Here is an 18,014-nt window from a genome sequence, read left to right as displayed (position 1 = left end):
AATTGGATGCAAATCATCATATTGTCATTGGTAATGCTGGAGTTTATAGTTTTAACTGCAAAATGTGCTAGTCATGAATTTGTTTCACTATGGTCAACCAAAATTGCATCCTTAGAACAGGTACAGGAAGTAGTTTAAACAACTGAAGGACATCTAGTCAGTGAGCGAGATCAATTTTAGACACTGCCTGTCACTGCTCGTCCATCACAACATTTCTCCTGCACACTAGTCTTGTGGACCGTCTCTGCTACTTACCTCTTGAAGGCAATATATGCCACCAGACCCACCACCACAGCTGCCAAAATGGAGCAGTAGACAGGGATGAGGTTATCAGCTGTCCCACTTCTAATGACAGGCTGGGAGCTGCCCATAACAGTGGTCATTGTGGTGCTCATTACAGTGGTCTCCGAAATATCCAGAGTCTCTGAAAAATTTGTAACAGGAAAGGGACTTTTGGGAGTCCCTGGGTAAAAATCTGGAAAGGTAAAAAAACAGAAGAATAATTGTGGAAACGATATGCAAAAATGAGGCTGCATTTAGATTAATCTGTATCCCTTTGTTGTACATATAATATTAATGATCCAAAAGCCAATAGTTCAGATGTTGGCTAGTGCTGGGGAATCCAGATTCAAATCTCAGATTCAAGTTTACACTTTGGACCTTTTCCTATCCAGCCTATCACACAGGTTTGTGGTAGAGAAAAGAGAGAGAAGGAAATGTTTACTACCTAAGCTCCTGAATTTGGGTGGTGGATAATGATCTAAACCACCACAACAGCAACACAGATTCAGGTCTCTCTAGAAAATCAGAGCTTTGTGTAACAATATGCAAATATTTATTAGATCGTGCATTCATATAATGTCTCCTAATAAGAAAGTCCTTTGGGTTTTACGAGGTTTAATCACTAGTAAGTAGGTATTGGAATGTAGTTTCAATCACTCTGGAATAATGCTGGATAATTAGGTCACTCCACATTCCCCATCTTTGAGTTAAAGTTGAAAAATCATTTGTTGATTGATTTTATCACCAGGGCAGTTCATGCATCAAAGTGTTTGGCTTTCTGGAAATGTAAAATTCCCTTGGGGCTTAAACACCCTTTTTTATGAAATAGAAATATACAAATGGTTGGTTTTTTTTTACTAATATAGTTGCAAATAGTTAGTGATCTAATTCATGTCAAAATTTCTTAAACACTCTTACATCCTGGTGGGAAGGCAAATAGAATATATCCATATTTATCGCAAGCATTCTAAAATTCTAGAATGAAATAAAGCTGGAGGAACATTTCTATACTGGGAATTAAAGGAAGTTCTCTTTTTGGCTCCAAGTGAGATCACTGATTCTGTTAGTACTTGCAATCACATCATACCATATTAGCTGCAAATAAAACTATAACGGTTAGTTATACTTTTCACTTATATGGCTTTCTTCCAAAATGCTTAGGAATAATAATCCCCACAGGGCTCAGAAATGTTGTTATAATCTGTGGTCTTAACTATTGTATGCAGTCAAGGGTTTCAGTAGGATCTTTGTTGGAGTGAGACCAACTAAGGAAATTAGGAACTGTTTCAGCAGTGTAAGGAAAAGACAAGATACCATGCTCTATATCTATGTATGCATTTGGTTCTGCATCACTGGTATTGGAATCCATCGGGGTCTTCGTTGCCACTGCAAATTGTGGATTAGTTGCTGCCAAGGAAACAAGGAGGAAGAACTTAACAAAAGAGAGTGAAAAACTGTGAGACAATTAGGAATGTATCACTTAATTAACATTTCAGTAATTAAGCGAGTGTGAACATGATCAAAAGTTCCCACCCCATCTTTGCTGAAACAATGTAATTCCCTCAAAAGGATTTTGCTTGTTTATTTAACAAGGCTTATAGCTGCTCCAATCTGGAGGGACTCTGCAGAATGAACCACTGATAATAGAATCAAAAATGAAAGAAAAGAAAACATCAAGACAATGTAATCATTAAGTCAGTAAAGTTCCTATGGTAGATACCCACAGTCAACCGGGGCCAAAGGTTTTTGGAAGATGGGTTGGTTTTACTTGCTTATGAAATATAAGAACAGTAGGGATCATATGTAACTTCAGGAAAAGTGAGATTCAAAAATGCAAGCCACTACCAAGAAGGTTTGCCACCTGTCCCAAGATTTATCTACCTCTTGAGGAAGGGAACTCTCAATGATCCGCTCATGATGTAAGGACCAGACAGGCAGATTCAAGAGTGACAAGATGTTGCCTGATATGTCCCTGTGTTACATCTATTAAATGTAATAACCAGCACTTTTATAATTGGATCAGAAGCCTACTACAGTAGTGGTCAAGGCAACAACTTGACAATACAATAGGGGAGGGCTCTGTTAAGTAACATAAGGTAGAACTCTTGAGGTCTGTGAAACCTGCTAGTACCAGTGAGCTTAAACACTTCCTTCCTATGACTACCAGTTGGAAATACTAAAGATAGGAAAGAAGTCACCATAAAGTGATAAATCTAAATCTGATCTTTATTGGTAAATTTACATCTATGGCTTCTCTCCAGAAAAATTTTGGAACAATAACTCCATGAGTGGTTCCAAAATGTTGTTTTAGTTTGTGGTTTTATTTATTTCATGAAGTCAAGTAAAGTCCTCATGAGAGTTAGATCAATTGAGCAAATGAAGAACTATTTCAGCTGTGTAAGAAAAGAAAAACAAGGTACCGTGTTCCATACCTACGATTACATCTGTATTTGCGTCTGCATTTCTATCACTGGTATCACTGGGATCCATCGGGACTTTGGTTGTCATCGCAAATCTTGGATTAATTGCTGCCAAGAAAACCAGGAATAACTTAGTAAAAAGAGAATGAGAAATTGTGGCAATTGGGAAGTTTAGAAATGAATCACAATTAACTAAGGATTTAAGATACGAAGCAGATGTGAATACACAGAAATTCTCATCACACCATAATTCTTGCAACAAACAGATGAGAAGGTCAGAGATGTGACACCCTTTCAGAAGGCAGGCAGAAGTGGCAGATGTGAAGGATTCTCATTTTGCTACACAGTTTGCTTTATTGCCTTAAGTAACTTGATGTCCTGCCATTTAAGCTAATCTGCAATAAATGCAGACTGCCACATTAGGGATATTTGAACAATCCTGAACAGATCACTTCCCCTTCCCCTACAGTAATAAATCATTTTGCTAACAAAATATACATATATATCATTTTTCCTGTTCAGAACCAAAACAAATTAAAATAAGATAGCAATCAAATCACAGAGTGAAACTATTCAAAAACCATTACACCAATAAAATACAGGAGCAATTTTAAAGGTCAAGATGTGCTTGTTTTTTTTTAAAGAGAAAGGTAAGCAATCATAGCTCTGGAGGAAGCAGAAAACTCTTTCTCAACATTTCTGATCTTAGTCCCTGTGGAAACCTTGCTGGTAAATCAGATTCAAAACAAGATAGGTGGTCCTTAGAAAGTCAGAAATCCCACACAATATCTTGAGAAATGTGTTCCTTCTTTTCAAGATAATCTGTAACATAGGGTTTCTCAACCATGGCGACTTTCATGGCTGGGAATTCTGAGCCAAAGTCCACCTATCTTAAAGTTGCCAAAATGGAGAAACTCTGCTATAGTAGCTCTAAATGTGATGGAGGTTTTGGAAAAGAAAAAAACTTGTTCCATAAGAAATATCCTTTCTGGCACCTTTTGTCCACTTAACATTATGTGGGTGTCTGGGTGGAGCAAGCTCTGCCTTTTGATTGTTTCATTCCAAAGAAGAAACCCAATTGCCACACAGAGAGAAGAGTTTCTTATTCAACTGTAGGCTGCCGCTCCTTTTCCTTGAGTGGCTTTTATGAAATTTGGCTATGCCTGAGGGAACGGTTGAACCTTTTGCCCTGCAGCCTGCACAATTTTTCTCCCCTTGGAAACAGCTGACGTCAGAGCAATACTGATTCCTGACTCATCTTCAGAAAACTAATGTTCCAGCCAATGGATAGAAAGGTAATCCATTCCAGCCAATGGATAGAAAGGTAATTCTTTCTATCCACTGGCTAGAAATTAGCATTTTGTTCTCTTCTCTAAAAAGGTAAAGAATGTCCATTTTTTATTTGAAAGTTACATTTGGTGCCACTGACTTGATTGTGGTATCTTTGGAAGTTCTTTGCTCCAATTTTCTACAATTCTGTCCTGCTTGGCTACATATGACCAAAGATGCTATTCCAGTTATTTTTATAAATTCCTCCACTTTTATTGCTATATACTAACTAACTAATTAACCAAACAAACAAATAAACAAATCTCCATCATCAAACCTTGTGAGAGCATGATTTCTATGGAAAGTCAAATTAATAACATAGTGCTCGCTCTGTTGTAACAATCCTAGTTCAAAGAGAGCCAGTTTGTTCTAGTAATTAAGAAACTAGGCTACAAGCCAGGAGGCTGTGAATTCTAGTCCCACCTTAAGCATGAAAGCTGCTAGGTGACTTTGGGCCAGTCATTCCCTCTCAGCCCAATTCACTTAATAGAGTTGTTGTAGCATGGGAAAAGAGGAGAAAGGAGTATCACGTACGTTTGCTACCCTGAGTTATTGATAAAAATAATAAAGGCAGGATTTATAAAAATCTAAAAAGGAAAAAGAAATAAACAAGAGTGCTTCCCTTGCTAGCTCACAAAAAAGAAGAACCAAAGTAATAACATAGGAATGAAAAAAAGAAATTTCAAGTACTTTGTAAAACTGTTCTGAATGCTAAGCTCAATATATTTTGAGGAGGTCCTTTCTACAGAATCCTCCTTATAAACAACCTAGAAGAAACTGTCCAGTCTTGTGGGCCTCTCTTTACAATCAATTTCACAAAGAACAGTACTTAATGTTGCCTGAGTATCCTATGATATCTAAACTGGGAAACTACTGGGGCAATTCAGTCGGTTCTATTTGGTTTGGGCAAACTGGTAGCAATGGCAACAGAAGGATTCGGCCAGACCTCATCACACCCCGTTTTTGATAATCTGCGCATGCACAGAAGGTCGTGCATATGTGCAGAGGTGGCAGTGCGCTCACATTTGCAAATCAGTAGCGAAGGTAAGTTGATTTCACCTCTGGAAACTACACTTTAAGGGCTTTTGTTCAAAACATGATATAACATACTGATTTTAAAAAACTGGAGGCATGAAAAAAAAATTAAAATGAAAAAAGTTTTGAAATTTCCTGGGAATCTGAGTAAGAACATAAAAGTGTCTGCCAGAATTTAGCCTTTGGGGTTGATTTACATTTATTCCATTCCATTATTTTAAGAACACCAAATAGATATTTTTGAAGAGTCTTCATTTCACAAATGACAACTATCAGTTGCATTAAATCTGTTTGCCATTTTGAGATATTTATAAAAATAATAAAGGAAGGATGCAAACAAAGAGAAAGGTAGATTTAATTCTCTATACTTTCAGTATTATCATTAGCATTTAATCCAGCTTTGGGTTTTGGCTGTAAGAACTTCAATATTCAAGTCTTCTTTAGTTCAACCAAGATTTATTACTTGAACCCATTGAATTCTGGCCAATACTATACTGAGAACCTTGTTTATATTTTATTTCAATATCCACATTTAATATCTTCAATATCTACATTTAATGTTGCAAAGCATAGATGAAAATTACCTGGTAACAAACATTATGTTGACTTGTTACCCTTCAGAAACTTAAATTAAGCATTTTAAACAATGCTTGTGATAAACCGGCTTTGTCACAACATAATTAATTAGGATCAAGGAAACTGTTTTAACATAAAATTTAAAAAAGTTTTTATTGAATGTTCTTGGAAATATATTCAGTTTAATCATTTGCTATTTGGTTTATTTAATCCAGATGCTATCACTGCCTCAGAAATTATACCGTAATTAGAGGTTTTGGAAAAATTAATAGTGGCTCCTAAGCCAAAACCTCATTTTTATAAAAAAGCTGAAGAAAAATGATGAAATTGATATTTATTTTATTTATGCACATAAATAACAGGCATAATGTCCCATCTCTGTAAATTCATAGAAGATCACTGTAAATAATGTGAAATTAATATTTTATCATCTTAAAATGTTAAAACAACAAAAATATTTGTGGATGCAGGACACCTCAGAAATTTTTCAATAAAGCGTAGTTAAAATCACCTTACTCTTGGAGTTGTAATTCAAAAGTTAGAAAAACAATTCATATTTTATTTTATCCTAATATTGCTGCATTAGGAACTGCAACAAGGAGGATTGAACATGTCACTCTGCATTACTGCTATATTTAACCATAGATGTTCTGGCTGCTGAAAGTCAACATAAGTCAAAATGAAAATGAAATAAAAATCCAATAGATAAATAAGTAAACAAATAGTATGCTAAAAATCCATTTGTTTCTCTTAGCTATACCCAAAGAGAAGACTTTTGAGAAAAATGGTCAGTTTTTGGAGTTGTTCTATTTACAACTTATTTTTCTAGCCCCACTGTTTTTCTTCTTCCTCCTTTTTCATTCCGATTTTTGAAGTTATACAATTTCACAAATACTGATGATATTGCATTTATATTTTCTTTTTGTTCATTCACTTAACTCAAAATCATTATGTAAAAAGATTTTGGCCTTCTTTTTTAAAAAAAATACTTTTAATATGTTCGGATCTCACTGTTACCCTGAGTGCTACCCTGAGGAGTCATACTGTCAATACCAGCCGTGAAGGAAGGGGAAAGAGAAGTGGGCAGGGACAAGATTTATATCTGTCTGTAGTATCACTGTTTCTCAGATTGGAGTTGTTGCATCTGAATCAGTGAAATTGGAGTGCCAGAAACCTTCATAGCGATCTTGAAAAAAAAGATCAGCATAACAAACACTGGGAAGGTTAAGCTTGTTGAAGACTGCCCAGGAACTCCCTTGCTCAGCTGGGATCAAAACCAGCTTGCAAATCAAACCACATCAGTTCTGGCATTTATCATATAAACACAATTGTTTTATTCTCAGATACAGTAGTGGGCATAGAACTGTAATTTTGTTTAAGTCAGCTTTGATTTTTCCCCACGGCTCAAAGTCAAAACTCTTCTGTTTAACCATGCTTTACTGGAGAGACCACACTTGGCTCGGTTCACACTAAGCCTGGATATCAAAACCACAATGGCTGTGTTCAGACACTGAATTACAAACAGTTAAACCACACTATAACTTAGCACAAGTGTGAACGTAGTAGGTGATTATCTTTATCTTCTGTTTGTTTGTCTTGTGACTGTTTTATTACATTCAATTTCTACAGCCTCAAAATAAAGCTTAAGAGTGAGATACCTTGAAGAAGTATTTCTTAGTGGCTCCTAAGCCAAAACCTCATTTTTATAAAAAAGCTGAAGAAAAATGATGAAATTGATATTTATTTTATTTATGCACATAAATAACAGGCATACCTGTTTTTTCTGCAAATCACCCCTACCCACTTCCCATTGCTCTTTCTTCCATAAATAAATATGTAGATGTCTGTATTTTGATAATAACTCTGCTTGCTACTATTCTGCAAAGTGGGCCATGCATGAAGGCTTGGGATGACATGAAATCAATCTCATATTGGAATTCCTATCTTTTTAATAGAAATGTTGCCAAGCAAAAAGATTGGTTTCCATGCTCTGTTTTATACTGTCAAATATTTGCTTTGCACTATGAGAAATACAACACATCAATTCTGATGTGTTCTTGGGATTCTGAGAATCCCAATAAATATTCTAATGACTTAATAAGCAAGCATTAGATAATGGGACATAGCTAAGATTACACAGAAGATGGATACAATGGCACATTTAATATATAGTCTCTTTTTCAATGGTTGAGAAAAAAAGGGGAAAGTGGGATCTGCCAATCTGCCTTCTCTGTTGCTGCTCCGGCCCTATGGAACTATCTCCCCGTTGAGATCCGGACCCTTACTACCCTTCCAGCCTTCCGCAAAGAACTGGCTGTTCCAGCAGGCCTGTGGCTGTTGATGTATCCAGCCCCATACTAAGTTATGAATGTTGTTGAATTTTTAATGTTTTTTTATATATTTTTTGGTATGTCCCCCCCTCCTTTTTTTACTTGTAAGCCGCCCTGAGTCTCTTTGAGAGTGGGCGGCATACAAATTAATTAATTAATTAATTAATTAATTAATTAATTAAATAAGAGGACTAGTACCAAAAACTGTACAGTCGTTTCCATGCCAGAACCCAGCATCCACATTTCAGAAGAGAATCCACTATTGATCCAGCCCAAATCTTCTCTATGCTATTATCAGCTGTTTGCTAGACAAAGTCAAGCACATAGCCAAATAGCCAGTAGGGTGAATAACAGAATAACAGAGTTAGAAGGGACCTTGTAGGTCACCTCCAACCCCCACACCCAAGCAGGAAACCCTACCTACACCATTTCTGACAGATGGCAGTCCAGTCTCTTCTTGAAAGCTTCTGGTGATGAAGCTCCCACAACTTCTGAAGGCAAGTTGTTCCATTGGTTGATTGTTCTCACTGTCAGAAAAATTTTCTTTATTTCTATGTTAAATCTCTCCTTGTTCAGTTACCACCCATTATTCTTTATCTGGCCTTCAGGTGCTTTGGAAAATAGGTTGACCTTCTCTCTGTGGCAGCCCCTCAAATGTTGGAACTCTACTGTCATATCTCCCCTGGTCCTTCTCTTCACTAGAACAGCCGTGCCAGTTCCTGCAACCATTCATTGTATGTTTTAACCTTCAGGAGGAAGAGGAGGAGGCAAACAAGTGTCTATTAGCCTTATCCTGTCATTCAAACAATGACAGAGGTTGGACCAACAAGGAGAGGTCATATGTACAGTAGTGATGACAGCAAGCCCAATCAAAAGGGGAATGTCTTTAAGAATATGTTTCCAAACAGTCCTCCAATTCTAATGTTGGCACTGGTTGCTAAGTTCAGAATTGCACCCTATTATTACAGTACAGTTTGCCATTTCCCTTGAAGCAAGTCAAAACATACTTAGGAAGCAAGAAGAGAGCAGGTTGATTTCTGTTTGTTGTGTTATCAGTCACGGGAAAAACTCATCCCTCTGTGGATTAAGCAAAACAAATCTGCTTCTATGTTTATGTCAAAAGATGGGCTTCAGCTTCTGCCCAGGGGAGAACAATTCTGAGAGTTTGCACTCATGTTAGGAGCACCGAAGAGATTCCAGGATGAAAGAATTAGCTGGTGACATCAACATTGCCAGCGGGATGCCTAGTTGGGTGCCTCCATTCATGTTTGGAGAACTTGGAGCGAAGGATGCCCCACAGAAGCAGTTGGTTCTCCAACACGAGCTTGCTGACCTCAATCCCAGCATCCTAACCACGCAAGCCACCACATTCCTCTTCTGATAGTTAACATACAACTGTTTGGGAAGTCCCAAAAAAAGGAATGCATCTTGGGTGATTTTGTTTTCATTTATTGCATATATTTCAGGAAAAAATAGTGCTGGGAGACTGATAATATGTGGGAAGGAGGGACTTGTGGGGGAGGATATGCTTTAGCTTCATGAGCGTATTAAAAAAATTAAAATTGTAAATGGAAAATTGTAATCATAGCCACCTCTCATCAGTGGAGGTTGAATTGGGCATGTCATTGGCTATATATCTTTGTGTATATTTATGCAACTACACAATATGTTTCCACTTCTGATTTGATTTGTTTATCCAGTCGAAACATAAACTTGAGAATGATTTTTTGAAGAATCAGGAACAAAAGACATCAGGGACTGATAACTTCCTTTGCATTCCACTAGGGAGAAATATTAGTACAATGTTGAGTGAAATTCATGATCTCACTATGAAGTTTCTTGCAAATATTGTCCTGTGTATATGGAGGAAAAAAGGAGTTGCTCAATAGTGTGTGGTCCTTAAGCTATTTCACTTTACAGCACCATTCTCAATCTTCTTTATGTGCACATGGATGTCAATATCTCATGTGTTCAGGAATTCTGATATTTGTTGTACTAGTTAAGGTGCTGGCCTAGAAACCAGGAGACTGTGAGTTCCAGTCCCACCTTTCACATAAAAGGATGTTGTGGGGAAAATAGGAGGAAGAAGGATTATTAAGTATGTTCACCACTTTGAATTATTTCTAAAAATAATAAGGGCAGGTTTAAAAAGATTAATACATACATAAATCTCTTCAGTTTCAGTTCTATGATTCCAGGCACCCTTTTCTAGACTTTTTAAATGTATAAAAAAAGTTGAGCTGGCAAGATGGGCTGTATATATATATATATATATATATATATATATATATATATATATATATATATATATATATATATATATATATATGTAGGTCTCTAGTTGTTCGGGTTTTCTCCCGCGTAGAATTGGAGATGTCTTGGCGACGTTTCGACGAAGTCACATTCGTCATCTTCAGGCTGCTGCTGACTACTTCAGGTTTGGTGTTTCCAGTACTCCTGGAAACACCAAACCTGAAGTAGTCAGCAGCAGCCTGAAGATGACGAATGTGACTTCGTCGAAACGTCGCCAAGACATCTCCAATTCTACGCGGGAGAAAACCCGAACAACTAGAGACCTACATACTAACACCCGCGAAAACCTCAGAAAATATATATATATATATATATATATATATATATATATATATATATATATATGAATGATAAGGAGTCGAGCTCTGTAGCTCAATGGTTAACACATCTGCCTAAGAGGCAATAGAGCACAGGTTCGATTCCCAACAAGGGTGTGGCTAGCTGATGAGAGCTAAATAGCTTGTCTCCCTTTGTTTATTTATCAGCGTAAATATAACATATATATATATATATATTATATATATTATATCCATATATACATATACATATATAGTATCCATATAGTATCAACCTTGTGAACTCCCAAATTTCCTCTTTCTGATATGAATGCAAGAAGGACAGTGAGATATATGTTTGTGTGTGTTGTGTGTATGTTTGTGTGTTTGTTTCTGTATCTGTGTATGTATATAACATGTGTGTATGTGTGTTATGTATGTTTACACTTTTGAGAGCAGGCAACATAATTTCATTTTTAATGTGTGCTCACCCACTGGACATCCCCATCCTCCCACTGGGGACCACCAGAATTTCCTTGTAGCTGATCATTCCAAATGGCTCTACCATTTGTTTTGTTATTTGGACATTCAAACAGCAAGAAAAAGAAAAGAACAAATCAGCATATTCCTTTCCTTAACCTTCTGCGCAGAAGCGTCTTGGTGGGCGGGCGGGCGGGCCTCCTGCCGCCACTACTAGCGGTTCGGCTGAACCAGGCCGAACAGGGAGCAACCCACCATAACATACATGTAAAGAGTGATGGAGGAAAAAACTCCCAACAACTCAGGACTACACTGGGAGAAAACCAGGATAGCCTTCGTGGGGGGGGATGAACCAAGAACATTATCCAAAGGACATTTTGCTGAACCCCCATCCATACTTCATTGCTTGAAGCATAATGCTAGTTGCCTATTTCTGAATATCGGCTAGGAAGGGGCAGGATCTGTGCTACTCCATAGCAGGATTATGCACATTGTTTAGCTCCATTTTCTCCCCACCACCGCCATTTTAGAAACGTATAATTACCTCTGCACTTGGCGTCTGAAGTTGGAGTACAGTTCTTCTCAATGATTTCATCCTCCTCACACACTGTGCAAGGGAAGCAGGGGTCCACATGGTTGGCTTCATCAGAATACGTCCCTGCCGGGCATTTCTCACACAACGTGTTCTGATTCTCCCCACAAGGATAGACAAGCCCGTAGCCTATTTCACAGATGCGGCACTTTTTACAATTATTGTTCTCGTCCAGATAGAAGCCATAGATGCATTTGCAGATGGTGTTGTCTGATTCCACACAAGGAGCCAACATGCTCTCCAGGCCCACACACTCCTTACAGGGCTTGCATGGCTCAGTGGCACTCACCGTGTCTGAATAGCTGATGCCTGTAAAACATTGGAAGGTCGAAGCAAGTAAACTGAGAAGTGAGTTATCAAATGACTGAGTTGAGCACCACCACCACCACCACCCCCATTTGACCGCAGTGGGCTCCTTTCACCCAGGTATAGGCAACCCCGGGGAAGCTGGAGGCCTGCACAATAGTGCACAATGGTTATGGGGAAGTGAAAGGCTGAAATGGATGGGACAGTGACATCAATCATGATTCCGTCATATAGGTGGCAAAACTGCATATGCAAAATTGGGGAAGATGTTTGTTTTCTTTTGGGCTTATGTCCAAGGAAGTAATGTGGATCCCAGGACAACGTAGACACTTCTCACAATGCCTGTCAAGATGCGTGACCCGACAAAAGCGCGAACGTCATAAGCGCACCGACAAAACCGCGGCGCTAAAACCGTGATGTCAAAAGCGCGCCGACAACAGCGCGCCGACAGAAGCACGATTTAAGTTAAGGTAAGGTTTAGGGTTAGATTTAGGGTTAGGTTTAGGGTTAGGGTTAGGTTTAGGGTTAGGTTTTGGGTTAGGTTACAGCGCGCTTCTGTCGGCGCGCTGTTGTCGGCGCGCTTCAGGACTCATTCGTCGATCCTTCGTCGCGCGGTTTTGTCGGTGCGGTTTTGTCACCGCGGTTTAGTGAGGCACGCTTTTGTCGTTCACGCATTTGTGGTGGAACCGTCAAGATGAACTTCTAAAAATCCTTGAGAATGATAGCACTTGTTCTTGGGATCAAGTTCTCATTCTATAAATGGGTATTTCGTGATTCATCAGACTTTTACGGTAGGCGAGGCCAGGAAACAGATGCAACAAGTTTGCCTGAAACTATATTTCATTAAATTTTACTTCTTTGTAACTATTTCTCTAACATCATCGCTTTGGCTTTCCAAATGGCATCCATCACATACTCATTCCAAATGACTACGTTCCAATTTTCTGCTGCTGCTTCTTACAAGAAAATAAATGTCTTTTTAGTATTTTTATCATGGGAAGGAGTGCTGTTTTCCCTATCCAATTTTCCATAAGTACCACAGGGAGTCTTTGGTTTCTCATTGTGCTTAGCATTTGAGACAATTGAGGGCTGAAGAGAAATTGAAATGAGTTTGGTTAGGTGTCTGGCCCAAGTGATGGGTTACAGTTATAACTAAGGCAGAATATCAGCAAAAAGCCCGACCCTGTAAATATGAAGTAAGGAAAGCTAAGGCTCACAATGAAGAAAGGCTTGCCACAAAAGGGAGAAAGCAGAACTATTTAACTCATTATTTTGCATCCATCTTTACACAAAGGGATAAAACAGTCCAACCTATCAAAAACAGTACCACAAAAATCAGATTAGGATTGAAATAGGGAAGAAAATGGTAAATGAGCACCTGTCTACCCTAGACAAGTTCAATTCACCAGGACTGTACGGATTACACCCCAGGGTTCTGAAGGAACTGGCAGATAAGATCTCAGAACCACTGAACTATATCTTTCAGAGATCCTGGAGCACCAGGGAACTGCCAGAGGACTGGAAAAGAGCTGATTTGGTTCCCATCTTCAAAAAAGGGGGAAAAAATAGATCCAGGAAACTATAGACCTATCAGCCTGACCTCAAAGCAGGAAAGATTCTGGAAAAGATAATCAATCAATGAATTAGTGAACACCTAGAAGTAACCAAAGTAATAGCCAAAAGCCAACATGGGTTTGTCAAAAACAGATTGTGCCAGACTAATCTTATTGCATTCTTTGACAAAGTGACAAAATTAGTGGACCAGAGGAATGCCGTTGATATAGTTTACTTGGACTTCAGTAAGGCATTGGATAAGGTAGACCATAACCTACTACTAGATAAAGTAGAAGAATGTGGGTTGGACAGCATCACTACCAGATGGATTCATAACTGGCTGACCAACCACACTCAATGTGTAATCTGCAATGGAACTGCATCTTCATGGACGGAAGTATGTAGTGGAGTACCCCAAGGCTCTGTTTTGGGCCCAGTACTCTTCAACATCTTCATAAATGATTTGGATGAAATTCAAAAGTGAAAAGAGTAAGGTTCTACATTTAGGCAAGAAAAACGAAATGCACAGGTACAGTATAGGTGGTACCTTGCTCAATAGTAGTAACTGTGAGAGGGATCTTGGAGTCCTAGTGGACAACCATTTAAATATGAGCCAGCAGTGTGCAGCAGCTGCCAAAAAAGCCAACACAGTTCGAGGCTACATAAACAGAGGGATAGAATCAAGATCACGTGAAGTGTTAATACCACTTTATAATGCCTTGGTAAGGCCACACTTGGAATACTGCATTTAGTTTTGGTCGCCATGATGTAGAAAAGATGTGGGAGACTCTAGAAAGAGTGCAGAGAAGAGCAACAAAGATGATTAGGGGACTGGAGACTAAAACATATGAAGATTGGTTGCAAGAACTGGGTGTGTCTAGTTTAATGAAAAGAAGGACTAGGGGAGACATGATAGCAGTGTTCCAATATCTCAGGGGTTGCCACAAAAAGAGGGAGTCAAACTATTCTCCAAGGCACCTGAGGGTAAAACAAGAAGCAATGGGTGGAGAGAATCAAGGAGAGAAGCAACTTAGAACTGAAGAGAAATTTCCTGACAGTTAGAATAATTAATCAGTGGAACAGCTTGCCTCCAGAAGTTGTGAAAACCCCAACACTGGAAGTCTTTAAGAAGATGTTGGATAGCCATTTGTCTGAAATGGTATAGGGTTTCCTGCCTAGGCAGGAGGTTGGACTAGAAGACCCTTCCAACTCTGCTATTGTATTGTATTATTATAGTTAGAGTTGGAGGAAATGGGAAGGCAGGAGTACACTTAATGCTCCTCACAAATCCTTCTTCCAAAAGACCAGTAGGCCTGTATTCTGTGGCAGTCACAAACAGATTATTTTGATGAAGCAGCTGTACATTAGCAACCTGCTGTTTCATCTCTGATACTCCCCCACCCTTTTCAATATCCATCCATTATCTACCATCCATCCATCTATCCTCCCTCCCTCTCTCTCTCTCTCCCTCTCTCTCTCCTCCCTCCCTCTCTCTTATCTATCCATCCTATGCTGCCCGTCTTCCCCCAAGCCTACCCCACCATTTCTGCCCACCGTGTAAGTGGGCAGAAATAAACCCAGGGAAATTCACCAATGATTGCCCTTAAATTGTCCCACAGATGTAAGGGGTATATAAGGATTGATGTAATCATCAATCTCTTTTGTTCTGTAGACACAGATTAGAGTTTAGCTATGAAAGTAGCACCAATTATGAAACTATATATTTTTTTTGCCTGTTCAAGAACTGGATGAAAATGCACTCTGAGGAAAAGCTTTATGGCTAGGAAGAAGAGATCCACTATAATTTTGTCTGGGCTAAGACAAGTTGACAGGGCTGTATAATTAGCAATGTTAGCACAAAGTCTCTTATTCCCAAAGATTTGCTCTGTTTGCTTACAGAGCAAGCAACTGCTCTGTAGTTCAAGATTGAGGCTGAGGTTAAGCAAGCAAGTGTTTTATTTGAGGGAGGCTAGAGTGGATGCAGGTATTCCATTAAATCATTGAAGCTTGACGAGTTAGTATTTCTGGGAGTTTTGTAGGCCTGACACTGTAGAGTGGCTTGGTTTTGTGAGACTTAGAGAAAGCAACTTCAGTTATGTATTTTTTTTCCATACAGAAAAGTAGCACTAAACTTTCACTCCTCTTCCTTGCCATTTTTTTCCTCATAGAAATTTGGCAGTTTGATCTCTGGGACCTGAAGATTGCAAAACAGGAAGCTACATGTTACAAACTATTTAGACTTATTTACCGTATTTATCGGCGTATAACACGCAGTTTTAAAACTAAAATTGCAAGCTTAAACCCTGCCTGCGTGTTATACGCCGATACTGCGTGTTATACGCCGGGTCCACTGTTCCCTCTAAGGTGCGCGGCCGCGCGGCCGCGCACATGGCAAGAAACCCCCGCGCAGAGGTTTCTAACTCCCGCGCAGAGGTTTCTTTCAAAGCAAACGTGGGGAAGTCCTTTGCAGGCAGCTAGAACTGGCTGCCTGCAAAGGACCTCCCCAAACTTGTTTCAGCGGCAGCTCTCAGCCTGGCGGCAGCGTCACACAGACTGTGGAAGGAGGGGGAGGAGGAGGGAACCAAAGAGAGCTTTTACCGAGTCTGCGCCCCACAGCCAGGACCGTCCTGGCGCCTCCAGCCGCGTTTCTTCCTGCAAAGCCCTTCGGGCAACCCGAGAGTTCCGCTTGACGCCAGAAGGGCTTTGCAGGAAGAAACGCGGCGTTTCTTCCTGCAAAGCCCTTCTGGCGCCAAAAGGAACTCTCGGGTTGCCCGAAGGGCTTTGCGGGGAAGAAACGCGGCTTGAGGCGCAAGGACGGTCCTGGCTGTGGGGCGCAGACTCGGTAAAAGCCTCTCTTTGGTTCCCTCCTCCTCCCCCTCCTCCTCCTCCTCCTCCTCCTCCTCCTCCTTCTTCTTTCTGGAGCCCCTTCCTCAAAGATTTGGTACCAAAGCAATGGCGGTGAGGAAGTTGTGTCTTTTGGATTTTGCACTGTTGTCTTTTCAATGGTTCTCAGACTGGTTGAACCTTTAGCAGCTGGGGTGATATTCTTTACTGTTAAGGTTACAATTGGATGTGTTGGACAAATCTTAAAAGATGAAACTTTTATTAAAACGTTTGACTTAACTAAAAACGTCTTCCTTTTTCTTCTTCTTCTTAAATATGATTTATTTATTTATTTTTACTTCAGAAGTTTGATGACCGTTGTACAAACTAATCCAACCTAAATGTAGAGGAGGAGAAGAAGGGGGGGGATTTAAAAAGAGCAGAGGAAAAAGAAAAGAAAGCATGAAGAAAACATAAAGAAAGGGATGGGAGGGAGGGAAGGAAGGAAGGCACTTTATGTTGAGGAGTTAATGTTATAATTCATGTTCTAATGTTATAAATTTTAATCCAACATTAAGTTCCGAGCTTCCAAGTCATTTATTTTTAATGAAAAAAAATTTTACTCAAATTTTTGTGTTAAAATGGGGGATGCGTGTTATACGCCGGTGCGTGTTATACGCCGATAAATACGGTAAATCAAAGTTCAGAAATGTTTTGTTGACAAAAAATAATAACAGGTAATCAGTTCAGTGGAAAATGTTTGCCTTTTCTTCCCATTTTTTCACCTCAAACAGCAAAATCCTGGTAGGTTAATTCAAACAACTTTTTGTTTTTCTTAATAATACAATCATGTTTAATTGAAGGAACCACAAACCTCCTGCACTTTAATGCTCCTAATCTCTTTTTGGCCTTTTGAGGTAAAATAAAAAGTAGTAGGATTTTAATTTTCCCAGACCAAAGCATTTCTCCATCATTATTGTTTAGTTTTTATTCTCAGAATATCTTTGAAAGTACCTTAGTCTCAACCCACAGAAAAAAGTAGTAAAAAAGGTTGTAGTAACACAAAAATTCTATTTAAATATAAAACCTAATGTCTCCCCATCCCTACTCCACACAAACCTTAAATAATTGAGACCAATGGTCACCATCACCTCTTTTGGTATGAATTGCATGAATTAATTACAGCTTGTATGAAGTACAAGTATTCCTCATCTTACAACCATTCATATAGTGACTGTTTAAAATTAAAAGCCCACTGGAAAAAAATATGACTGATTCTTACACTAATTACTATCCCAGCATCCCAGGAGCAGCTGACATACATACATACATACATACATACATACATACATACATACACACACACACACACACACACACACACACACACACACACACATATACATATATAAATATATTTGTCTCCCAGGGTCAGTTGATCACCAACTATGACCTTCCCAATTGGCTTTTGATAAGCAATGAAACCCAGGGGAACCTGGTTTCAATAAATAATTATGTGATTCCCTTAACAACGGCAGTGTTTTACTTGACAACCATGGTAAAAATGTTCATAAAATTAGGCACGACTCACTTAACAACCATCTTGCTTAGCAATGACAATTCTGGTCTCAACTGTTATAAGTCGAGGACTACCTGTATTGTCTTTTGAAATTTCTGTGTCAATCAGTGTTACTGTAAA

The 18,014-nt window shown here is 39.0% G+C and overlaps 1 protein-coding gene across 1 annotated transcript in view; it reads right to left on the bottom strand.

The window, feature by feature from the left end:
• Positions 1 to 18,014, bottom strand: part of NGFR (nerve growth factor receptor) — a 51,429-nt gene that overhangs the window by 9,549 nt on the left and 23,866 nt on the right. Inside the window, exons 2-3 of the mRNA XM_032234809.1 lie at positions 11,585 to 11,941; positions 256 to 475 (exon numbers count right to left, since the gene is read on the bottom strand). Of these exons, the coding sequence (XP_032090700.1) occupies positions 256 to 475; positions 11,585 to 11,867 (503 nt within the window). The 5' untranslated portion in view covers positions 11,868 to 11,941. The remainder of the gene's footprint in view (positions 1 to 255; positions 476 to 11,584; positions 11,942 to 18,014) is intronic.

Source organism: Thamnophis elegans, chromosome Z (genome assembly GCF_009769535.1).
Source record: "Thamnophis elegans isolate rThaEle1 chromosome Z, rThaEle1.pri, whole genome shotgun sequence".
Classification (NCBI taxonomy): Eukaryota; Metazoa; Chordata; class Lepidosauria; order Squamata; family Colubridae; genus Thamnophis; species Thamnophis elegans.
This window is presented reverse-complemented; position numbering and strand designations above follow the sequence as displayed.